This window comes from Podarcis tiliguerta (assembly GCF_965153285.1).
Source record: "Podarcis tiliguerta genome assembly, chromosome: 3".
NCBI classification, from domain to species: Eukaryota; Metazoa; Chordata; class Lepidosauria; order Squamata; family Lacertidae; genus Podarcis; species Podarcis tiliguerta.
The window spans coordinates 8664984-8691695 of NC_139536.1; the positions used below are offsets into that span (position 1 = coordinate 8664984).

Consider the following 26712-nt stretch of genomic DNA (forward strand, 5'->3'; position numbering starts at 1 on the left):
CAGGACTCTTCCCAGGCTCTCTCCCCCCCCCCCCATCCCTAGCCGTACCCTTCACGGGTCCTGCTTTGTACCTCCAGTGTTTTAGCCTGGATGGGATTTACCTTTGATCTATACTAATGTCCCTTAACTTGCCCAGCTGGAGGATAGACAGGGGTGAGTGTAGAAAGTAGCTAACAGTACAGGTAACATTTACATTTTTTTCTTCTGTCCGTCACTAGCATGTGCCCCTCCCAGAAGGTGACCCTGATGGGAATGCTGCCCTTGGGCTGAAAAACGTTCTTCAGTCCTGCATTGTAAGAAACCAAATTCCCAGAGGAGGCGGATGGGGGAGGGAGATAGAGACAGAATACTGTTTGGGTTTCTTGCCTCAAGCACCAAAATATCTTGGACAGTAGCTCTGATGGTCTGATTGATAACATGGTTTGCCTATGGCAGCCGTTTCAGCCATTTTGAGGTCTTTCAAAAAGCTGTGCTTGACTTTGCTCAGAAAGTAAGATGGAAGTCAGAGATAAGATGATTCATGTTTGGAAGTGAACTTTGAATCACCTTCGTTATTAGAAGCATGGCTCCAGCTGAGAGTGAAACGTGATATCACCCCACCTAGCTTGCACATCTGCTTTGATGATGCTTTTAGTAACTGTGGTTGACCTATACCCATAGAAGTGCCAGGTGCAAATTGAGAGACTGGTCAAGCCCAGGATGCAGCCGGGAGTTAACTCCACCAAGTTACTGTCAAGACCTTTTCACCTTTCAGATAGATGTAAGTTATCTGAATGCCTTACAAAATCAAAACCTAGCTGTGGGACAGTCCCAAGAACCCAAACTAAAATTGTCCTCCCTTGGGCATTTTTTCTAGTTTAACAGTTAATATTCTCAGTTTATGGGCTTGGCCTATGAAAGATGACCATATTTATCATCTGGTAGTCAGAATGCAGTTGACTCCGAAGGACCAGTCATGGTGCTTTGCCTTAGTTCGGGCAAACTTCTTTCTTAAATCTTTTAATTTAAATTTGAAGCCTCTTTTCCTATTAATCAAGTCACATTTTTTAAACTTGTATCTGTTGGCTGCTGATATAGTAATCTTGGTATTGCCGAGTTCAGATTTCTCTCACCTCTAGTCATTACACTTAATTCTTCATATTGATTTCAACATGGATACTTTCTCTTTCCCATGTAAGATTAATCAGTCTTTATATGCTGTAACCTTCTGTTTGTAAGGAGGTTCTCATTTTCTCCTCTCTTCATATTGTTGTTGGTCTGATATTTGATAGAGGTTGGCAAGGAGGAACATGCTCTGAACCTTTGGATCATTAGAAGCTCTTAATGATCCAAAACACCCACCTATCAGCACGCCTGTAGGGCTGAGTGGAATGAAGACTGGCATGCTTTTGGACTGAAGTTGGATTGTAGTTGTGAAATTTCTGTGGACTATTAGACTCCACTAGTTTGATCTATATGGCCCCAGGGAAGGGTCGAAACTCAGTGGAACAGCATTTGCCACCTTCAGTTCCCAGCATCTGCAGATCAGAAATCTTGGAGAGCTGCTGGCTATCAGTATAGACAATACTGATCTAGATGGACCTCTGGAAACTGTAATTTTTTGAGATCCTTCTCTTTCAGAGAATCCTTAGCATCCTCACAAAACTATCATTCCCAGGGTTTTCTGCAGATAGCCAAGGTGTTGTCCATGCAGGTCTTAATCATCTTTGGCCACTGAGATCAAGGACTGTTTGCTTCCTTGGTCTGGTAATTTTCTAGTGAGCTATTGTAGCCTAAAATTTGGTTCAAAGTGGAAGGTTGGTTGTGTGGATTTTTTTTTTTTTTTTTAGCAACTTGATTCAAAGCCATAGGAGTGGACAATGAACTAGCAGCTAAATGTGTATAGTTGGAGGGTATGTAGCAGCAATCTTTGAGCAGATCTGCACCATGCAATTAAAGCACACCCAATGTACATTTAAAGCACAAGACTTCCCTAAAGAATCTTGAGATCTATAGTTCCCCCACAAAGAATTACAACTCCCAGCACCCTTAAGAAACTACAGTTCCCCGGATTCTTTGGGGCATGTGCTTGAAATGTAACGGTGTGTTTGCTGCCTGTGTTGTGTGGAGTAGATTGTTATGGGCTGCCCACTACCGGGAGTGGGAACCTATTCTTAACTTGGACTTCAGCAGTAAGGGAGGTGCTGCATCTGGGAGGAGGGATTGCTGACATGCTTGTTTTGTATGCAGGAGATACCAGGCTTGATCCCTGGTGTCTCTGGGTATGGCTGGGAGAGCCTGCTGCCTGAAACCCCGGAGAGCTGCTACCATTCATTGTAGACAGTACTGAGCTATATTGACCAGTTCTGATTCTGCATAAAGCGGTTCCCAGTGTTCCATAGCTTGGTGGTAGAGCACATTCTTTGCACGCAGAAGGTCTCAGGTTCAGTTTCTGGCACCTCCCGGGTAGGGCTGGGAATGTCCCCTGCCTGAAACCCTGGAGAGCTTCTGCCAGTCAGTGTGGGCAGTACTGAGGTAGATGAACTAACTAACTTGCTATCAGGCAGCTACCTATGTTCTTACACACAATGGACTTGTTAGTCCATTGTGAATCTAGCAAGTGCTGTAGCTCAGTGGTAGAGCCTCTGCAATGCCTAGTATCTTGTGATAGTGTCGGGAAAAGACTCCTGCTTAAAACTCTGGAGAGCCATTGCTGGGCTCATCCACACTTCCGAGAGGTTTTCCCACCACTCTCCGTTTATAGCTGAATCAGAGCAAACCTGTGGAAAACCCGACTGATGTTTGCTCCGATTCAGTGGCAAAGTGTGTGTTTTCCTAGGGGAAAGCAGTGGGATAACTGGAAGTGTGGATGAGCCCTATACCGAGTTAGATGAACTCAGTATAAACCGTTTCCTATGTTCCTCTGTTTCACTGAACCCTGAATGGCTACTTCTCCTATAAATGTCAATTGTGTACAGATACTAAAAAATGTTGGACGCTGCCTTTCCTTTCACAAACAAGGCAAGCTTTCCCAAAGCCTGTTGGCGCATTGGCTGGCATATTCTTCCATTACTGACTTGGCAGAATTAAGTGCTTAAATGCTTAGCTCTAGAGCATTTTCCCTCTTGCCTTCCCCACAGCAATGGCATCTTTGCTTCCGCAGTTCCTTCCCAATTGGCCTTTCTGGTTTGCTTTCTGGTGGTGGCTGCTGTGGACATGCCTGGAGGCCATTATAAACCAGCTTGATAGGTTCCCCACCCCCATTTCACCCCCCAAAGAAAAATAAGAAAAGTGGAGCATGACTTCTTTAAAAATGTTTAAATGTTTGCTAACTTTTAAAAATGAACATAGCTTAGGACTGTGGACTAGTTTGTGAAAAGTTTGAATAAATGCAGGTTGTAGGTGTGTGTATATATAGCGTTTAATGCCAAAACAGGTTTCTGAGCAGTTCACAAAGTACAAAAAGCAGGAACACAGACAGAAACTATCACCACCACTCCTCCATTTCCCCTGTTTGGTCACTTTTTAAAGGGCTAATTCAACTTGGGACCCTCCAAAGTAAATTCAGCTGTTTATTGTGGCCTGACTGGTCTTTGTTTTTGCAATCCTAGACAGGCATTGAAAGGATTAACAAGCCCACTAGGCCACTAGGTGTGACTGGCTTGAGCCCCCTTCAAACCAGTCGGTATTTTGGTGAGTGTATTCTGCAGCATATCATTGATGCAGTAATATTTCTTTAATTGTGGATTTATAATGGACTGTCCACACGTCATTCCACTTTATTAGTTATTTTACGATGCTTCCCCAACTTAACTGCATTAAGTTGTTTTTATTATTGCTTGTAAGCCGCTCTGAGCCCGGCCTTGGCTGGGGAGGACGGGGTATAAATAAATTATTATTATTATTATTATTATTATTATTATTATTATTATTATTATTTCCGTTTGAAGGGGCATTCTTGTTCTATACCGAGGTATGAAAAGTTGCAGAATTTCAGTAGGAAACTACAGGGCATGCACAGATTGGAAATGAAACAGTATGTCTCCTTTTGCAGACACAAACAATATTGAAAATATGATTGCATATGGCTGCCCCAATATCATCATTAGCGCAAAGAATCATGAATGCACAATAATAAAAAAAGACATCTGGCTGGCTTTGTACATACATTTTAAACTTTGCAAACCTGCTTTGAAATCAGCCTCATCATTTGAATTGGCAAGCCTCATTTCCAGAAACTATCATCCACATTTTAAAAGTGGCTATCACCCCCATATTGTGTGCTATAATAACCATGGTTTAAAATGCAACCTAGAATATCTGGCTGAAGAGCCTAGTCTGATTCAAACTATACCTCGAAAGGAATGACTTTAACTTTCTACTCTCAGTCAGCCTGTTTGTAAAATGGAATAATAATGAGTCTAATGATGGCATTGCAGGGGGGAATGAATGAGTTAAGGATTGTAAAGCACTTAGTACTGGTAGCGTATTTCATGGAATGATACATACTAATAATTAAATTTTCTTTGCTTTGTACATTCATGAAAAAGATCTCATGTTATGGGGTGATTTGTCTTCTTAATTGCGTCCATGTACCAATACATACTCCTTCTAAGCCTCTCTAATGGCAAACAAGGTATCTGCACAGCAGAGAGAGTGATTCATCCCACTGTCGATTAGTATTTCTGCTCAGTTTATTACCCACATGTTATTTAGTCATACCTCCCTTCTCTCCCTCTCATCCATCCTTCGGTCTACTCTAAAATGGTCCAAATCGGACAATTTATCTTCAGAGAAGAAAATATGGAAATTGGATAATTGACTGAGACCAGGTATACGAAACATACTTCACCAGCCTTGGAATAACTGTTCTGGCTTCCCTAGAAATGTCCCCCAGTCCATTTCTGAACACAATTCAAAGTGCTGATTTGCACTGTTAATGCCTTAAGCGATTTGGGATCGGAGCCCTTAAAGGGCTGCCTTCTTCTGCTTGAACCTGCTCAAGTACAGAGCCTGCTGGATCAGGCCAGTGGCCTGAGGGTGCTGATCTCACAGTGGGCAACCAAATACCTGTGGGAAGCCCCCAAGCAGCATCACAACATTTCCCCCACTCATTAATTCCAGCATTTCCGAGGTCTTTTTTAACGTACTAAGGGACTATTCAAAAATGTAACTCCCTTAGCTGAGTTCCTTCCTATTACTGTAAGTAGAATTCCCACCTGATTCAGATATATGTGTAGACCAGAGTTCATACAGGCTGTGCAGAGTTTGAGTACCGTACATGTATGTGTTCCTGCATCATTCAGAAGGTGGTATGTGACTCTGCGCTTACTCTGGCATTTTTCTAGCTATCGCAACAAATTCCAGAGGAATTTAAGGTCCTGAGAAGATTTGCTGTAGCAGCTCAGTTCTAGTAATGGTTTTTGTCTGCTTGCTTGTTTAAAGACTTGCTTTGACTCTGTTCCTGGAAAGTTGATAACCCTTGATTATCCGTAACCTTGGTTAGGCAAGTTCAACCAAGGCAAAGCTGATCAGCATAAAGGCAAAGTCTTCAGCTGGGGGGGGGGGGGGAAGGGAGGGAAGGAAGGGAGAGAGAGAGAGAGAGAGAGAGAGAGAGAGAGGAGTCAAAAACTCTTGTTGTCTCTTGTTGCAAGTCAGAGAGTTGGCAGGACTGCTTCTCCAGCAGGGCAGGGAAGGAGGTGGCACAGCAGGGGCCCTTCTGTCTGGCCCACTCTCTACTCCATGTTCTCATTTCCCTTCCTGGCTCCTAGGAGCAAACACAGTGTGTTTTCTCCCCCTCCTCCTTCTGCCACTTTGGCAGGGCAAAGAGAGAGCCCAGGTGGCGCTCGCCCATTGATCCAGCCTTGACGGAACAGCGCAATGGCTGGTCATGTGACGGGAGTCACTTGCGGGTATCCTTGCCTCATGGACACTCCCGCTTGCTCTGCTTCCATCCAGACTTGTTGCCTTCGAACTTGGATTCTGCAGGAGCTTCAAGACTGGGACTTGCCAATTTGTGCAGCAAGGGAGAGAATGTAACCACCACCAGCAGCAATGGTTGACCAAAATGTCTTTTACCTTTTTTTGTACTCTTCCACCAGCATGGTCCAAATGAAGAAATTTGTGGGATGCGTGGATTAAAACTGTCTCAATGGAACCCGTTAAAAGCAAATATTGCTTCCTAAAAATTAGATGTGCTTACTCCACTTGATGTTCACATCCTTTGAATGGACTGCCCTTAATTTTTATCATTATCTTTGGTGAGAGGAAGATTCTCTGCAGATACTCAAAAGCACTCTTCATTCTTCACTAGCGAATTAAGCATTTTCAGAGCCCATCAGTGTTTCAGATTGTAAAAACGGGGTCCGTTTTGGATAGAAGGTAAATGCCCTTATTTGGCACTGAATGTTAAGGTGGTTTTCCCGGTGATTATGCTATTAAAAAAAAATCTGCAGGGGGAGATTCCCATTTCGTTAAAAGTATTATCTTAGGCACACAGGTACAGTATTGTTCTCCAATACTACCTTATTATTGATGTTCAGTGGGGCTATAGCACAACAAAAGTGGGTCAACCCACCCACCCTGAATATTTGTGGTATGAAAAGTTACTGGATTTCAGCATGAAATTACAAGATGTGCATCAATTGGAATTGAAGCCACCCCAAAACTTTGGTAGGCACGAAATGTATTGGAAGTGGGCTTGCATAGGACAAGCGATAGTATCACAAACACAAATCATATTGAATGCGTAATAAAAAGGATGTCTGGAGGAGCACTAGGATAGAACTGTTCCCTTCAGACCCTGTTTGTGAGCTTCTCCGAACAACCTGACTAGCTACATTAGGAGACAGGACAAAATCCTACAGACAAGCAACATCCCCCCCCCCCCATCCTAAAACTGCATACAGTATTAAGGATCACGGCTATAGGGCTTTACAGCTGCCACACTTGGGCCAGTCCGACCATATGTCTCTGTTCCTGGTACCAGCATATATCCCACTCAGGAAACGGGCTCCCACAATATCAAAATCTGTTAAAATCTGGCCCGAAGGTGCTATTCACCAGCTGCAGGACTGTTTTGAGAGAACCAATTGGGATATTTTCGATCATACAGACCTGGAGGAACACACGGCGGCAGTTCTGTGCTATATCAATCACTGCACAGACACTGTCACAGTAAATAAATCCATCCGGTTTTACCCCAATCAGAAACCCTGGATGAATAGAGAGGTCCAGTGCCTGTTGCGGGAAAGGAACAGGGCTTTTAGGTCAGGCGAGGTGCAGCTTTACAGTGTGGCAAGAGCAAACTTGAAGAGGGGTATTCGACGGGCAAAATTGGATTATAGGCTGAGGATTGAGGATAATTTAAGGAGCAACAACACAAGACAGATGTGGCAGGGGATTCAGCATATTACCAACTACAAACCTAACCTTGGTGCTGTCGACGGTGACCCTTTGCTGGCGGAGGAGCTTAACCTCTTCTTTGCTCGCTTCGAGAGGGAGCCACCTGAGACGCCGGTATTACAGCCACCAGCCCATAGGGGCCCCTCATTCACGGTAGAGGAGCATGAGGTGAGACAGGTATTGAGGATGGCGAATCCGAGGAAGGCGGCTGGACCTGATGGCATCACTGGAAAGGTGTTGAAGGGCTGTGCGGATCAGCTGGCGAGGGTCTTTACTAAGATCTTCAATAAGTCCTTACACCAGTCTATTGTCCCACCCTGCCTGAAGTCGTCAACTATTGTCCCTCTGCCTAAAAAATCCACAATCAGTAGTTTGAATGACTACAGACCAGTTGCACTGACTCCAATCATCATGAAGTGTTTTGAGAAACTGGTGCGCCGTCACATTATTTCCTGTCTTCCATCAACTTTTGACAACCACCAGTTTGCATACAAGGCAAATAGATCCACAGAAGACGCTATCACCACCACTCTCCATGCTGCTCTGTCCCATCTGGAGCAGCCGGGGAGTTATGTGAGGCTGCTGTTTGTGGATTTTAGCTCTGCTTTTAACACTATCCTCCCCCATAGACTGGTGTCCAAGCTAGAGGCGATTGGACTCTCCAACTCCACCTGTCTCTGGGTTTTGGATTTTTTGTCAGAACGTTCTCAGAGGGTTAGAGTAGGGTCACATATGTCCACAGCCCTTAGCCTTAACACCGGCTCACCACAGGGTTGTGTGTTGAGTCCCCTGCTCTATGCTCTCTATACGTATGACTGTACAGCCATCTATTCCAGCAACAAAATCATCAAGTTTGCTGATGACACTACGGTGGTAGGGCTCATTTCAGGAGGGGATGAGTCCGCCTATCGGGACGAGGTGGAGCGGCTCTGTGTTTGGTGTGGAGAGAACAATCTGGCTCTTAATACGGCTAAGACCAAGGAATTGGTGGTGGATTACAGAAAAAAAAAAGGCGGACATTCAGCCCTTGTATATCAACGGGGAACGGGTGGAGAGGGTGGCGGAATTCAGGTTTTTGGGAGTAACTATCGATCAGGGCATGACTTGGAGCGCAAATACCACTGCTCTGGTGAAGAAGGCCCAGCAGAGAATTTATTTCCTCAGACTTTTGAAGAAGAACAATCTGAGTGAGAGACTGCTGGTGTCCTTCTACCGAGGCTCCATAGAGAGCATTCTTACATACTGTATTTGTGCTTGGTTCTCCAGTTGTACAGCTAGGGAGAGGAAGGTGCTCCAGAAGGTCATAACCACAGCCCAAAGGATTATTGGTCATCCTCTCCCATCTTTGGAAGAACTGTACGGTTCCCGTTGTCTTAGGAAAGCAAACAACATCCTGCAGGATTCATCTCACCCGGGACACAGTCTGTTTGCACTACTGCCTTCTGGCAGGAGATATAGAAACATCAAGTCAAGGACAAATAGACTGAAAAACAGTTTCTATCCAAGAGCTGTGGCCTTTTTGAATGCTGTAACTCGATAGTGTGACCTGGGAGTTTGATGGGTGTTGGTGTGGGTGTGGCTGGAATGTGGTTTGTTTGGTTGTTGTTGTTGTTTTGCTTTTGTTGTTTTTAAGGGATGGCATCCAATTTCGTTGCACTTGTGCAATGTTGCACTTGTGTAATGACAATAAAGAATCTATTCTATTCTATTCTATTCTATCCTACAGACAAGCAACATCCCCCCCCCCCCATCCTAAAACTGCATACAGTATTAAGGATCCCTCAGTGTTGAAATGTGAAACAAGGTTTCACAGACTTTAAAATGCTTCCTTCATAAGCTACAGACAACCCTGATGACAGTTTTGAGGCAGGTTAGGGAAAGTTCCATCCTTGGACAGCGTTAAGGGTCTGCCTTGAGTCTTGGCAAAGCAGCGCTCCAGATTGGCTGGATTAGTATGATTTACTAAACAGAGGCCTCCTCTGCCATGCTTGGCCTGGGTCCACTCCAGCCCTTGCCTAGCAGTAATCCGTTGCTTAATTTTCATATGCTGAGAGAAACTGTGCCGTGGCACTTGTGGCTGAAGGGGAACGTAGCCTGGGATTTTGCCAGATCTGCACACGCCTTTGCGCTAGAAATTGATAAAAAAAATCAGGGTAATTCAAACATTGCACAAAGAAAAACTGAACTCTGCATTAATTATTCAAAGCAGGTAGATTTTCATATATTTGCATTTTACCCTAGTTTATTGTCCCCCCTCCCCTTTCTAACTACTGCAGGAGATAGCAAGCATTTCAAAACGTATTAGAGGCCCAGTCTGTGGGACTTCTAGATTCCCACAGAATCTCAAACTTTTCTTCCAAAGCTTCCTAGTGCTGAATTCAAGACACAGTCCCCAGTACTGTGCTTGTGCAGAATGACAATGCACAGCACTGGACACAGGTGTCTTGAGAGTTCGCTTGAAACCAGTTTCTTCTTGCACTCATGGTTTGAGAACATTAATGCCTAGTCAGGTCCATGGGAAATATCTTATGGAAACTTATTTGTTCTCATACAGTCTTGTATTATCCATGCAATTCAGCCATATGCTGCAAACTTTATGTGGAGACCATATAAATCCATGTGGTGAACAGGACAGTGCAGTTTGATGCACTCCACATTTTTGGGTGCCATGGCTGCATAGGGACTCTGCAGAGCTCTTTCTTACAAGGGAATTCTGTTGGCATGTCCAAAGGGAATTCTGGGATGTCACTTTTCAAGGCTCATCTTCACAGCTTTGAGGGACAAAAAATAAATAAATGTTTGGGTTTTTTGAAAGCTGAGGTGCTTGGGCTGCTGATTCCTATGTCCGCTTACCACAATCGATGCTTTTCCCCCTGCACTTCCATGCAACAATGAAGTATGCAGGGCCATGTCTCTGGTCAACATGGTTAAGGGATCAACATCCCTTAAACCGAGGCTGTTGCATTTGAGTTTGTTTGTAACTCAGAAGCAGAAGGAGGGAGAACATGGGCAGGTTGCTAGTCTTGCAAGCACCTCTGGTGCTTCTCCCAAATCCTCTCTTGGAGCAGCCTTTGTGTAGGCCTTTGTGTTTGCAGTTTTTATGCCCAGATGGTTGCAAGCAGATGAAGACATTGAAGAGAGGAGGAATGTGGGAGGGAGGGACAGACACATGATGTGCCTAAGTGTGCATGCTCTCCTACCTAGGCTTTCAGGAGCATCTCTACCCTGAGTTACAAGGTATGGGGGCAGGACCTGCTAAATGCAAGAGAGCCCCAGATTGGGTCCACATATTCGCAAATTTTGATACTGCCTGAGTGCAGCAACCCTCTTCCTGTTTGTGATTCCCAGCACATATTCAGAAGCATACTGCCTCCGGCAGTGGAGGTAGAACTTCACCGTGTTGGTTATAGCTTTATCTTACGTAAATATGTGTAATCCTCTTCCTAAACTAGGGAGTTTAGTAAACAGCCACACACCCTTTTCTGTTGCATGGCTGGGGGTTGGGGAGGGACCCTCATGCCATTGCAGTAAGCTGACGCCACAAGTTCATGGGGAAAGGGGAGGGAAACAGGGAGACTCTGAGTTGTATAGACACTTTGTACATCGCCCACAGGCTGAGGAGAAAACAGCTGGGAAAGGGTATCTATTGTATGAAGGGTTGAGTTTGGATGGTGTCCATGCTACAAACAAAATATTGCCGCTTTGCGTTGTCCTGAGCAAGAGCTCGCTCACTTCTTGTTAAATTTGCCCTTCCTAGTTGGACCCCTCCTTCCAATCCTTAATGCATCAGCAATCTTGCATCGGCTGTTAAAACATCTCCAGGAGGTAAAATGGTCAGTCAATAGCTTTCATAATTAATCAAGTACTAATAGACAAATTAGAAATTGTGTTTCTTCAAAGCAGGAGGTAAATCACTCATGGATTTTAACTGTCTTTCTCGCCTTGCATTTTCTTTCTTTCTTTCTCTTTCTTTCTTTCTTTCTTTCTTTCTTTCTTTCTCTCTCTCTCTCTCTCTCTCTCCCTCTCTCTCCCTCTCTCTCTCTCTCTCTCTCTCCCCCCCCACCATACAGGAATGGTAAAAGTGGAAACTTGTTTTTCATCTGAGCAAATGAAGAAAAATATTACATTTTATACTCCAGTAAATAAATGAAGCCTTTTCCCCCCTATGTAAGAAATCGATACTAGTCTTTACAACAGTTGAAGATGTTATGAAGAAAGTCATTTACCAAATTATGGGACGTAAGGCTTTTATTGATGACTGTAGGTTAGAAATTTTGGCATTGTGAGCACTGTAATATAATCTGCTGCCCCAACAAGAAGCTGAATGAAATACAGATTATATGGTGAAACTGCAATGCATCATTTGCTATTAGTGGACTGGTAATAATTACCAGTTTCAAAGCTGCTCCCCCCTCCATGTAATCTTTACTCTCTGCCGTAACAGCCTTTCTCATTGACATTATGATTATACCAGCTGCCCTTCTGATCCAGAATATCTAGTTGATGGGAATGCTAAAATGCAATTACAAAAACTGTTATGTTGTATCCTCATTATAAGATACAGTGCTATTTCCACTGACCTAATACATAAACTAGCAAAGCAGGGGTGCGTTGCATTGTTAAGCAGACCAGAGGGTGATAGCATCACTTGCTGCAGTTTTTATAAAAAGCTTCTAGTTTATAACAGCAAAATGAATTGAGAACTATCCACATTGCCAACTGCTTTGACTTCCCTGTTGCCTTCCCCACCCCACTTTGTCCTCTCTGGACCCTCACCCAAAGCCCACAAACAAGCGTTCGGAAATCTGCATGCCCAATTGAGTTTTCCTCTTTCCAGAAGATTTACGTATTTATCTGCTGCCGTCTTCAGCGCCCTGCGCTAAACATCACAGTAAGGTTCATTAAAAAGCTGGCATTGGCAGAAGAATGAAATGTTAAATATTATTCCAAAGGGGTTCCTTTAAAGCAACCAAAATGTTAAACACCTGCCAGAGATGGCTGAATCTCTCCTTTTCTTCCTCCTTCCAATTTCTCTCTCTCTCTCTCTCTCTCTCTCTCTCTCTCTCTCTCTCTCTCTCTCTCCCAATTCAGATTGTCAGACTAAATGTATAATAATAGAGAAACCTGAAGCTACGAGCAGGGGTTGGGGGGGGGCTCTGTGTGAGTCGCAGTAGACATAACTGTAAAGCTGCCTGCCTGTCATTTTCCAAAGTCATTTATTCAACACATTGTATAATGAAAATCCCCCTTATAAAGCTTTTTCTTCTCCTTCTTTGAAGTGAGGAGGAAAACAAGAACAATGAAGATCACTTGATAGGGGGACTTCAGCGTTTTTCTTTCAAAACCCATCCACTTCATACTTCCCTCCCTCCTCTCTACCCGCACGTACATTAGGCATATGTTTGGAAACCTAATTTTGGCATCTACTGTCTAATCTTGTAAAAAAGATTTGCCCACAAGTGGGTTATATTGAGTGAGATTATAAACACCGCCGTAAAGTAAATCACAGGTCAGCCTAGAAGATCAGCACACAGTCAAATACCATTGTAAGCCTTGCTTGTTCAAAGACTAGTACAGTATATAGAAATACACTGTGTGTGTGTGTGTGTGTGTGCGTGCGCGCGCGCGCGTGCCCCCATGCATTCCCAGGAAGAGCTCGGCAGTTTCAAAATGGTTTGTTAATGTCACAATTAGCTGCCGAGATATTTATTTATGCTAATTTTTGCTGTCCTCTCAATGCCCCCCATTGTTTTTGGTGGAAACAGACCACTGAAAGAGAATAATAAGGATTTATCCCTTTTACGGTTTATTTTTTTCTCTCCAATTCATATGATGCTGCCTTATACTGGTCAGACAGTTGGTCCATTTTGCTTCAGCAGCACCCATCCCAAAACCTCATAGATAGAGAGGTATTTCCTTGCTTCTAAAGAACCTTTATGTAAAGATGCTGGGGATTGAACTTGGGACCTTGACATCCTCTCCCATCAAACCACAGTCCTTCGGCATTTTGTTGGACTGCATTTCCCATCATGCTCAGCCATTGGCAAGACTGGCTGGTGTTGATGGGGGTTAAAGTCTTTTCTGGAGGATCATAGTTTCCTCATCTCTGGCCTGGCAGAACTGCTATGAATATGACAGTCCTGTCCTAATGGGAGAAGCAGTATTTCCTTCAGTGAGCACATAAATGCTGTGAACTTCAGGCAGGTGCCCTTAAGCATCTCTGTGTCCATGCATCAGAGCTCCCACATATTTGTATACGCTATTTATGGATATATGTCTGCTGCAGGTGTAGCAGAATTGCAGTGTAAAATGTGGAGTTGCTCTTGGGAATGACAGCACCAGGGATTCCCAAGCAAGCAACTACCGAGGGGTACAAAGAACCGTTGTTGGTGATTGTCCAAGCTACCTGACTATTTGCAAGGGAAAACTAAAGAGGATAAGCATCACTGCCCTTTTCTGTCAAGGGACTAGACTTAACAAGTAGATGGCAAACAACAACAACCACCTTCCACTGATGTGCGTAGGATTGATGGTACAAACTAGTGGGTACTTGTCTAGCATATGGGGTGACTTGAGATTCGCTATGGAGTTTAGGGCTTAACTAGAGTGCACAACTAGTTGCGTGTAGCCCTATGTTAGTGTGTAGCCCTCAGGTGTGGTGGAGGATGCTGACCAATCACCAGCGCTGAAGTAAGAGTTAACTGCAAGTCCAGAAAGCAAGGTGGGAGGACCATCTCGTCCTTGCCTCAGGCTGCTAAATGTATTGGGCCAGCTCTGCTAGGTGATATTTAAATTACAGTACACCAAGGAATTCAGTGTGGGGTAGCAGAGTAGACTCAATAATGGGTAGGGCAAAGTTGAGATCCTACAGCCAGAGACGTGAGGTTGCCCCCACGATTGGGAGGGCGCAATGCTGTTGCGCGTGTGCGATGTCATGCGCATTGTGGAAGGCCGAGTGCTCTGGAGGAGATGGACCTGCGGTCCACTGGACCTGCGGTGTGTGACATCACATGTGCATAGGGCTGCCTGAAGATAAAACAAATATTGAGGGGATCAAGGTGTCTCGGCCCCCAATAGTTGGCACGCCTGCTTATTGGCCGACCAGGGGCCAGTCACATGGTTGTTATCAGTATAGCAGGAAGCGGGACCATGTCATACTGGTTAAAATAAATTGTTACTTATACAGTAGACAGATATATCAAATTTCAGATATATAGCTGCATTTCAAAATGACATTTACAGTCTTAAGCATTTTAAAGAAAAGCAAGATGGCTCCTGTAGGTTTCTTCTATTTAGCCCCTCTAAATTTGGATATTCAGCTAGTTTCTTAGCCAGATGTTGGATCCAAGTTATCCAAATCCATGTTTATCTAGCTATCCAGCCATCTGGTTATCTAGATTTGTTTGGGTGACCCATAAGCCAGTTGGAGAAAGAAAGGCTGTACTATATCATATATTTCAGGCTTCATTTTCTCAGCTGACAGCTTGAAACAAGGTTTTTTACAGAATAAGTTTTTTAAAAAACAAAAAAACAAAAATCACATGCTTCCAAATGAGGACTGGCATATAATTAATTGGCTTAGGCTCTGATCCTATGAGATATGCACCCTTATCTTTGGCATGTATTTTCATAATTTATGTAAGCAGGACTTACTTGGAAATAAGTATGGTTAGGATTGCAACACTAGACCATAACCATGTGCACTAAAATACTTCCTTGGAAGTAAACCAGAAAATGTATATTTAAATAATCTCATTAAAAATTAGTGGAGGTACCTAAATTTGAAGTTATTCAATGCCCATAGGTTAAATACTGTTAGGATCACAGTATCCTATGATCCTCCAATAATGGATCAGATTAATCCCATGAGACCATAGCAGAACTGCTCCAAATCCATAGACTTGATACTTCTGGCTTTAGATTACAATTATAGCAGTGCGTATCTACATAGCAGTATGCCCCACTGAGCTCAATGGGTCTTACTCTTAAGGAAACTATGCTTAGGATTATGGCCACAATGTGCATTAGTATAAATTGGACCAGGATCAAGGCCTTAGCTATATGTGGCGTGTATCTGCTTATGTGTTAAAGTGTTTGCACTTATTGCTGAAGTTTATTTCTGAGGAAAGGAATGACTTTCAAGAAAGAGTAAAAAGAGTCAACAAATACCAGGCATATAAAGCAGAGGTTTATAAAATTATTCATGATGTAGAAATATGAAATACTAGAACTTAGGGGTCATCAAATGAAATTGTTTGACAGATGATTGGGGATGGCTTTAGAAAAGGATCAGTCACAATCACAGAGTTGAGAGGTCTATCTTGATGGCTAAGTGGGATCTTCATGTTCAGAGGTAGTTTGTCACTGAATGCCAGTTCCTGGGGATCATCAACAGTTGGAGTTAGCTATTGCCTTTAAGCCCAGCTTGTGGGTTTCCATGGTGGGAAGTAGGGTGGGAGACTAGAAAGATCTTGCGTCTGGTCCAGCAGCAGGTCTTGTCTGACGTTCTTAAGGAAGCTATTTGGTTATTAAACATTGATGCTACTGTGGTGTTTTGTTTTGTTTTTTGCAGGTAAAGATGAACCCAGCAGCTACACATGTACAACATGTAAACAGCCATTCAACAGCGCCTGGTTTCTCTTGCAACACGCACAGAACACTCATGGATTAAGAATCTACTTAGAAAGTGACCACGGAAGCCCCCTAACACCGCGGGTTGGTATCCCATCAGGACTAGGTGCTGAATGCCCTTCACAGCCACCGCTCCACGGGATCCACATTGCAGACAATAATCCCTTTAACCTCCTTAGAATACCCGGATCGGTTGCAAGAGAAGCTTCGGGTCTGGGAGAAGGGCGTTTCCCTCCCACGCCGCCTTTGTTTAGTCCCCCTCCAAGGCATCACTTGGATCCACACCGCATAGAACGCCTGGGTGCCGAAGAAATGGCCCTCGCAACCCATCACCCCAGTGCCTTTGACAGGGTGCTGCGACTCAACCCCATGGCCATGGAGCCCCCAGCAATGGATTTCTCCAGGCGGCTTCGGGAGTTAGCTGGAAACACCTCTAGTCCGCCATTGTCACCGAACCGGCCCAGTCCTATGCAAAGGTTACTGCAACCATTCCAGCCAGGCAGCAAGCCACCCTTTCTGGCCACGCCGCCTCTCCCTCCTCTTCCCGCTCCTCCCCCTTCCCAGCCTCCCGTCAAATCCAAGTCCTGTGAATTTTGTGGGAAAACCTTCAAGTTTCAGAGCAACCTAGTTGTCCACCGCCGCAGCCACACTGGAGAGAAACCTTACAAGTGCAACCTTTGCGACCACGCGTGCACTCAAGCAAGCAAGCTGAAGCGCCACATGAAAACCCATATGCACAAATCTTCCCCAATGACAGTGAAGTCTGACGATGGCCTCTCCACGGCCAGCTCCCCAGAGCCTGGAACCAGTGACCTTGTTGGCAGTGCTAGCAGCGCCCTAAAATCCGTCGTGGCCAAGTTTAAGAGTGAGAATGATTCCAATATGATTCCAGAAAACGGGGATGAAGAAGAAGAGGAGGAGGAGGAGGAGGAAGAAGAGGAAGAGGAAGAAGAAGAGGAGGATTTGACTGAAAACGAACGGCCAGACTATGGGTTTGGCATTAATCTAGAAGCAGCTCGTCACCATGAGAACAACTCCCGGTCTGTCGATGAGAACCGCTCCATGCCGGATGTCATGCAAGGGATGGTTCTGAGCTCCATGCAGCACTTCAGCGAGGCCTTCCACCAGGTCCTTGGAGAGAAACATAAACGAGGGCATTTGTCCGAATCTGAGGTACATAGAGACACTTGCGACGAAGACTCGGTAGCTGGTGAATCCGATCGCCTCGACGATGGCGCTATCAATGGTCGGGGCTGTTCCCCTGGTGAATCTGCCTCTGGAGGTTTGTCAAAAAAGCTGCTCTTGGGTAGCCCAAGCTCCCTAAGCCCTTTCTCCAAACGCATCAAACTTGAAAAGGAGTTTGACCTTCCCGCAACAGCTATGCCTAACACTGAAAATGTTTACTCCCAGTGGCTAGCTGGGTACGCTGCTTCCCGGCAGCTAAAAGATCCATTCCTCAACTTTGGAGACTCCCGACAATCGCCTTTTGCTTCCTCCTCTGAACACTCCTCCGAAAACGGAAGTTTACGCTTCTCGACGCCTCCTGGGGAGATGGATGGAGGGATATCAGGCCGCAGCGGTACAGGAAGTGGAGGGAGCACCCCGCATATTAGTGGTCCAGGCCCTGGAAGGCCTAGTTCAAAAGAGGGCAGACGCAGCGACACTTGTGAGTACTGTGGGAAAGTCTTCAAGAACTGTAGTAACCTCACTGTCCACAGGAGGAGCCACACTGGGGAAAGGCCTTATAAATGTGAGCTGTGTAACTACGCGTGCGCCCAGAGTAGCAAACTCACCAGGCACATGAAAACGCATGGTCAGGTGGGGAAGGACGTTTACAAATGTGAAATTTGTAAGATGCCTTTTAGCGTGTACAGTACCCTGGAAAAACACATGAAAAAATGGCACAGTGATCGAGTCTTGAATAATGACATAAAAACTGAATAGAGGTATATTAACATGTCCCCCCTTCTCCTCCCTTTCCCCAACCAACTCCCCACCCCACCCCCACCCCACCCCCACCCCACCCCCACCCCACCCCGGTGTAGAGATTTTCTAGTCCCTTGTGAGTAAAATAATGGAAGCTAAGGATGATATTAAGAAAGTGCTAGTCACCAGCACACCTGTTTTCATTTTCATTTTTTTATTTTTTCCTCTTTTCGTTTCTGTTTTCACCATTTGAATGCATGATCTGTATTGGGGGCAATACTACGCAAACTTTGAGCCTTTCTCTTGTGCAATAATTTACATGTTGTGTATGTTTGTTAATTTTTTTTAAAAAAATTAGACAGCATGTATGGTATGTTATGGCTGTTTTTTTCAAAAAAATTGTCCCCTGATTGGTTGCTGAGCAAACAAAATGATAATACCCACCCACCCACCCAAATACTCAGACAGCTATGTACCCATTTCCTGTAATGTTCTAGGAAAAAGAGAGGGGGGAGGAAAATCAGAATGAAAACATTTTTTAACAGAACCAACCATGCTACGTGCATTCTGTGACACATATCATGTACAGTTTTGTTTTGAAATGTATAGGGGCAATGTTCTTTGAATTAACCCTCTCTGGACAGATGGATAACACTGAAAAGGGAAAAGGGTATTCCACAGTGTTATCTCAATTTCTGTCTTTAAAAGGATGTTAACGTATCAGTTGTTTTTGTGGTGGGGGAGGGAAGGGAAAAAGTAGGCCTTTAATTGAAAAATAAGGACATAAAAGAAAAAAAGGTAAATTTGTACTATCATTTGGTTTAAGAAATGGAAATCCGAGTGCCTTGAATCTATTTAAGCCATGTTGGTGGCAACCCTACTTGTTCTAAACTTGTAGCTCAACTTTCGCACTGGGCAATGTAAACGAGTCCTTTAGGACCTAGCCGATAACTCTATATTGTATTTCTCACAACAGTGGCTACCTAAATCAAATAATTAAGAAAGGAAACCCAATACGTCCTAGTTAATCATCATTCGATCCTACCCACGCACTCCTGTTCCAACTAACCTCCGCCCAAAGTCACCTAATTCAAAGGGTTGTAGCCAGTCTTAGTCCTACTTAAGAGTAGCTCCGTTGAAAAGAATGGACAAGACTAATTTAAGTGCATTGATTTCAGAGGATTTACTCTGAGTATAACTTAGTTGAATACAACCCAAATTGATTCCCCTCCAGAGTGTTGAAAACATCCCGGGACCATTGCAGATGATTTTTCTCTCATCCTGTTACCCAACCAGTACCCTGTCTCCCTCTCTTTGCCCCGCCCCCTTGCAATTTTGAGATTCTGATCATTATTCTGATGATTAAAAAATAAGAAGAAAATGAATGTGAAAAGTGCAGAAGGCCTTGAAAGATGATTAAATACACTAGGAAGAAAATTCATGTTTTAAAGATTTTACCAATATCTTTTAGTGATTCTGGCACACAAAAGGACACAAAACCTAAAAGGAAGAAGAATGAAAATAAGTAAATATCCGAATTAAGTTGGTTGTCAACTTGACAATCAAATTAGAAACGTACAACCTTGCATACCTACCGCATATCAATCTATTGATCTCTCTCTCTATATAGGGAAAGACATATAAAACAGTCCGGCAATAATATTTTACTGAGTGTAACACATAGCAAAAAAACAAAATAAAAAAAACATACAGTGATTTATTAGCACAATGTGGTACTGCTTGCCATTTAAAACTAAGAACAGGTTATAAGCTAATATTGATATGATGATTAACTATGAACTATTAAGATTTGCCTTGAAGTGTGACATTCTGAAAAAGAAGAAGAGAGAAAGATAATTTAAAAAGAGTAGCAGAGAGTATGTCTGTGCTCCCTAAAAGTTGTACTTCATTTTGTTTCTTTTTACCATATGCTATGTGCTCGTTGTGTTGACATGGGAAAAGGATTCATTGTTTTTATGACTAAGCTAGGATCTGCCCCGTTGGATATTCACATAGCACTTGACTCTGCCTGTTGTGTATGTCTCTTTTTCCTTTAATCAGAGGTACACAGGTTGAGTATAAAAAAAAAACCTTTTAAGACTGCTCAGATAGGACAATTTAAATGCACTGTACAATTTTCCCAGTTTACAGGTCTCTATACTTTTAAGGGAAAAATTGCAAGATTAATGAAAAAAAAATTTAAAAATATATATGAGCATGATCTCATGATGAGCATATAAGAAACTCTGCCAGCTTGCCGTTTTACTTGACTTAATGACTGGGACTCAACGTTACGGCGCTGTGAATGGGAACAGGTCGTACAATTATATAAAAAATAACGAATGATTGCTCTCACTCCTACAGTGCAAGGATGGGTTTGGTTTTTTTTGTACAAAACTTTTTTAAATATAAATGTTATGATTTTTTTTTTAACAAAAACACTTCATTTTGTTTAGGGGGAGAAAAAAAACAAACTTGTATTTTAGGGTTCATTGTCTTGGTGGTATACAAGACCTGCTCTTCATTGAAAACCAGTAGTGGAAAATCCTATGCCTTGGTTATATACACAACTCTTCAGGTTGTAAAATAAATACATTGGGGAAAGGGTTAAGAATATATAGTACTTAAAATATAGGAAAATGCACACTCCTGATGGTTCCTATGCTAAGAAGAAGAGAAAACAAACAAACAAACAAGAAGAAAAACACATTTATGGTCTCTTTTTTCTGTAATTTCTAGAATGGTATTTGAATTTAATGTTCACCTAGAGTAGGCACTATAGTATTTATAATGAAGCTTGTATTTTTAACTGTTGCTTGTTTCTCTTTAAAAAAAAAGAAAAGAAAGAAAAGGTATCATTGTACCTTTTTTTGGTAGTGGAAAAACACACATACACACATGCACACACACAAAACAAACAGGCTGCCACAGTATATTTTTTTAATTTGGCAGGATAATATAGTGCAAATTATTTGTATGTTTGAAAAAACCATTTTTTTTTTAGAAGAAAAAGTGTGACATTGTACAGATAAGAGGCCATATAATGGCTGTTTTGGGGGGAGGGAGGGTGGGGAGGAAAAAAGAGAGAGAAAGAATCTGTTTGAATGTCGCACTTAATGAGCGTTGCAGATGGTTGTACATATCAAAGGGGGTTACTTTTCTTTCCGCTGCCATATTGTATGCAGTAATGCAAGGTGATGATGTTGGTTTGTTCCGTAGTGTGCTCTTTCGTCCCCTTTTTTCTTCTTCTCTTACCCCTTTACATTCCAGCATCTTTAAAAATAAAAATCTTCATATGCAGTAAAAGGAGAAAAAAAAATTAAAAAAAAAACTAGAACGAAAGGAAGAAAAAAAAATTAAAAAGTTTCGCAGGTTTTTTTTTTTCCATTGCCAAAAAGAAAAAAAAATTAAATGGTGCTTTATATATTTAGATCGGAAAGGATTTCATATGCAAAGCATATTAAAAAAAAGAGAGAGACAGAGAGAGCGAGAGAGACAGAGAGAGCGAGAGAGAGAGGAGCCCCTCTGGATACGAAACCTTTTTTGTATATGGCAATGCAAAATATTTTGTTATTATGGGCCTTTTCTATTCCTGTAATGAAAGCTGTTTGTCGTAACTTGAAATTTTATCTTTTACTATGGAAGTCACTATTTATTATTGCTTACACGCTCTGTTCAGAACAGAGGCGTTGGATTTGATCTTTGTTTTTTTTTTATTTTTTTTTATTATTATTATTTAGATGACCAAAGGTCATTGGCAACCTGGCTCTTTATTGTATTTTTTCTTTTGGTTTTTGTTCTAGTCTTTGTTAAGTTCTATTGGGAAAACCACTGTCTGTGTTTTTGGGGGTTTTATTTTTATTTTTTTATTTTTTTATTTTTATAAATCGGGCAGTTGTCTGCATTACCCTGTTCATTCACCCATTTTGTCCCTTAATTGAAAAAGAAATAATAAAAAAATAATAAAAAAAACTGCTTAAAGTACATTCCATAAGCTTTGCGTGTCCTCATTTGACACACTCTGTAAATTTCCCTCAGCGAGAGATGCAGCTTTTAAGAGAAGACCACGAGGTTTTCTTCATGGGGGCATTTTGATGTACGTATTAGTAGCCTAAAGACCCAGAAAGCTCCCTATTTATATCACAATAAAATGCTTTGCCCCTGGGAACAGTGTCTTGTATTAAGAGCAAAGATCTTGCTTTATTTTATTTTTTCAGTGGAGGGGACCTTTCTTTTCCATATGGATGTCCCCCTCCCCCCCCCCCCATTTCCCCTCTTAAGAATGGAAGATGAACTGATTGGCCACAACATCCAATTCATTCATATTCGTCTGTGAAAAGGGACTCTCAGCCAGCCCTCCCCCTCAGCCCCCACTTCCTGCACCATTGCGTACAATCACAGACAAGCTCAGAAACGGAAACAATATGCAACTCCCTCCCTGTGAGCCCCTCCCTCGCCCACCTTAAAATAAACTCAAAACCCAACGTGACAGGTGAACTGGAAACATCTCTGTTGTGCCACCCGGTGCCGTAGCAAAAGCAGAAGCTGCTTGTGGGTGCGCCTGCCTGCACTCTGGGGGCGCATAGGGGATGTCTGTGCTGCGCATCCCCCGAAAGCAGGCCCAGCTTGGCCCAACCACTTGGGGAACAACCTCTTTCTCACATTTTGTCCGGTTGGAACGAAAGCCGGGATGGGAGCTGCTCTTCTTTTTATATATTCTGTACAATGGATAGGTTTTATCAAAACGTTGTGTATACATTGTCTTTAAATATCTGGACTCTGGTTCTGATTACATATATATATATTTTTCCTCCTGAGAGGTCTGTATATGTTGTCAAGTTTTACGAATACTGCATGTTGCAGCATCTATTTGCTTTATTAAAAACACATACCTCTGTGATACCGTCTCTTGCTCTTCCTAGTGTAACAGAATGGCTTGTTTCTCATTTGCCTTTTTAATTTGTAAGAAATTGTCACATTGTTCTCATTCAATAACATTTTTGTTGCCTTATTTTGTCCAACGCCTCCTCAAAATACATCACTTGTTTTAAGTAACTAAGGAAATGCTATATTTCCCCCTCCTGCCGGCCCCCGTGCCCCCATGCTTTTGCATGGGTTGGTCTCATGTTACGCATCCAAGTGGAAAGGACCCAAAATACATCACCGCTCAGTTGTCCATTGGCTGAGGACTGAACTCCACTAGGAACATGGGAAACTGTCTTATACCAAGTCGGACCATCGGTCCATCTAGGTCAGTGCTGTCTATACTGACTGGCAGAAGCTTTCTGGGATTTCAGGTGGGGGACATTCTGCACTTCACCTGGAGATGCCTGGGATTGAACCTGGGACCTTCTGCTTGAGAGGCAGATGCCCTACCACTAAGCTATGGCCTTTCCCCACTGCACCACCTAGCTGGGCAAACAACATGGTAACCTAGTGCGGCCACCAACCTGGTTGGCATAACTTTCAAAATTATGTCCATCTCACACTGCTCCAGGTTTTTGGGACACTGAGTAGCATGCAGCTCTTCACTGTTGGGAGAGCTTCATGTACAATGCCACTACCGTGTCATAGAACGAGGGAGCCCCTGCTTGCATAGAGCTCGTGCGCAACAACAATATTTAATAATAAAGAAACAAGACTAGCCTGCCTAACATTTCACATACAATGTCATAGTAAGTGAAGGGCATCTGATTTCTATTGCATGGGAACTAGAAATGGTCATCTATGCTTAGTGAAAGTACCACCTCCCAGAGCCTAAGGTGGAAGGGCTGCAGGAGGAACAGAGAAGCTCCACTGTGCTAGCAGAAGTCCCTGTTCAGGCTTCTGCTAGTGGGACTCATTTGTTGAATCTGGCCCGCTCTATGTCTATTATGATACCACCATGAAAGGTGTAATCGTGGTTTATGACGTTGCTGCTTCTGCTATGTTTACTCTTCCCCCTACCTACTTCTCTGGTCCATGTGGTCTGCAACATTTTAGCTCATAAGAGAATGACAGATGTATGTGTAGGTAAATGACCACATCTTAAAAAGTAGCCTTTGAATGAACCTAGTCCCTGAATTACACCCTGAATCCATCTCGCCTAGGCCATTATTCACTATTTTCATTGGCAGTGGCTCTCTTAAGTTTTACAGATGGAGGCCTTTCTTGATACCAGGCATCCTTTAGCCAGCAATGCCAGTGTTCGGACCTTGCACACGCAAACACATGCTCTGGCATGGAGATTAGGGGCAATATCAAGACTAACGTAGCCATGCATCTGGAAATTCATAACAAGAAGCCACAATTCTGGAAATCCATGGACAATTACAGAAGTTGGCCCATTCTGATCAAAACTTCCCTCATATATAAACATAAGGCAAGCAACCCAGGAATCATTTTTGGGGACAAAATGTCCCATCAGCCATATTGACACTAAAATTCACATCACTTTATTCCAGTTTAGCTGTCATGAATAGATCATAATTTGAAGAAGGTGCTGAGAATCTGCTGGGGGGGGGGGGATCACTTGCACGCTTCCATTGTCCCTGGAGAGAAGGAATGGCTGTGGGACCAGTTCAAAGTCATAAGAAAATCCCTTGTCAATCAGACCAAAGGCCCACCTGGTCCAGCAATCTGTTCTCACAGTGGCCAATCAGATGCCTATGGGATGCCCACATGCAGTACCTGAGTGCAACAGTAGTCTCTCAACTTCTGATTCCCAACAATTGCTACAGAGGCATACCGTCTCCGACAGTGGAGGTAAAACATAGCCGCTATTATGGCTATTCTATAATACACATTCTGCCACCCCTTCCTTCTTCACACTACCCTTTTAATTTCCAGTTTCATACCAGCCCTTTTACCCTCCCATTATGGTTCTTTTCTTGCACTTCTGGATTCTCTTTCTCCAACGGTAACTTCCCCCCTCCAAAAAAGTGAAACATGCACTTGAATATTAAATCCACAGGAATACTAAAATCATGTGGAACAACCTGTGGCCAAAGTAGGGAGTGTTTGTGTCTCTTCCTAGCAAAATCAATGCTCCATGTCATTGGCCCCTGCCCACCTGATGAGCATTCTTCTGTGGTAGAAAACACTTTTATCCAAACGGGCTTTGGATTCTCAGTTTTCTGCTCTCCTTCCTTTTCTTCCTGGCTTCTATATAATTTGCTGTCTTCTTCAAATCCTCCACCTTCCTCTTCATTGTTCTCTTGCAGTCTCCAGATTTGGTTGACCTTTATGGGGCGATCTCTTAACCCGCCGTGTGGGGATCCTTTGCAGATGACCAGAGTGCCTGGAGACTTACCAGGTCATGCGTCCATAGGAATGACTGCTGGGAGGAGCACGGAGAGAAGAAACATCCTGGTTCACCTGCATCAGCGCAAGCGGACACCTTCACCTGCCCCAGATGCAACAAAACATGTCTCTCCTGTATCCTCTCCTGTAACCTTCCAACAGTTTGACACCACTCCCAAAGAAGCACTCCTCCATTGTCTCCTAAGGCAGACTGATGCCAACAGTTATCCACATTCCTTGCTGATTCTTCGTGAAAGAAGACAGATGAGGCCCATCTTAGTCCCGCATCCCGTTCTCACAGTGGCTAACCAAATGCCCATGCGAAACCCACAATGAGGACCTGAGCATTACAGCAGGCTCCCCACTTCCGCTCTCCAACAACTGGTATTCAGAAGCATGCTTTCTCCAACAGTGGAGGGAAAACAAAGCCGCTGTGGCTGGTAGCCATTGATAGCCAAGGCTGTGCTGCCTTTCCATTTTCTGGTCTCCCACCAACCTCACAGTTTTGTAGTCTGTTAGCTAAAGAGTTGAGCTAGAGGTCAACAAAGCCTACATTTGCCATGGACTCACTAGACTGTCTTAGGCAGGTGATTGCCAGCTCCTCGCCTCTAAAATATAAATCTCACAGAGCACTTGTGAAGGTGAGTGACAGTGAGTTTGCATGGTGTGAACAAGACCCTCTCGTTGCTTGTGCTGTTTCTTCTGCGGTCGTCTGGTAGTGCTTGCGTGCCATGACTTCTTAAGATCCATGGAGGGAGGTGGCATGGGCTGCCTTGGAGTTTGCAAATTTGACATTCAAACATTGTCAACTGACTGCAGAAGAATATTCATTGGTGATGCTCGTTTGTAACATCCAGAGGCACCCTGGGGGTTGTGTAGCTTTTTGTGCAGTTACTAAATATATCTTGAGATTCCCCTTTCTTTTAGTTCAGGTCCCGCCCTTTCTTTTGCGCATTGTGAGACTATGACTCCCCTCATAACTGACCGTTGGCCATGTTGCGGAGGCTGGTGGGGATTGGAGGATTACAGATTCCCCCACCTTGCATTAAAACCGATTAAGAAATATCATGGGCCTCCTCGTTCCTGCTAATGGAATGTTTCCATTCCCTTTTCAACTCCTCAAGTGAGACCTGTCCTGGATGTTCCACTCACCACACTTACACCCTGAGCTCAGGACATACTGTTTAAATTAAGAACAGCTCCAGGCCAGCATGTTGATAGAGTGAAAGTCCCAGTAAACACCACTGACATGGGCTGAAGGCACTCAGAACGAAGCAGTTCAGACTTGCACATTGCGCCCTTCACTACACAGCCGGCGTTTACTAAGGAGGTATCAGTCCCCATGGCAAACACATTGTTTAGACTGGCTTTGAGTGATGTATTTGTTGTCTATCGATTCTCCTTGACTCCCCACCCCTCCAGTTTGGCTTTTTCAATTTCTTTGCTGAAACCATAGTTTTAAGAGAAAGTTTTCCCGCATGATTCTCATAG

General features: G+C 43.4%; 1 protein-coding gene across 3 annotated transcripts in view; it reads left to right on the top strand.

Annotated features, from left to right (window-relative positions):
- Positions 1 to 26712, top strand: part of BCL11A (BCL11 transcription factor A) — a 247535-nt gene that overhangs the window by 213816 nt on the left and 7007 nt on the right. For 2 of the 3 annotated variants that reach the window (XM_083432584.1, XM_083432585.1), the window contains one exon: positions 15956 to 22840. In XM_083432584.1, the coding sequence (XP_083288710.1) occupies positions 15956 to 17958 (2003 nt within the window). In that variant the 3' untranslated portion in view covers positions 17959 to 22840. Of the gene's footprint in view, positions 1 to 15955; positions 22841 to 26712 lie in introns of those variants that run through there. The other variant, XM_083432586.1, reaches the window with a different exon arrangement.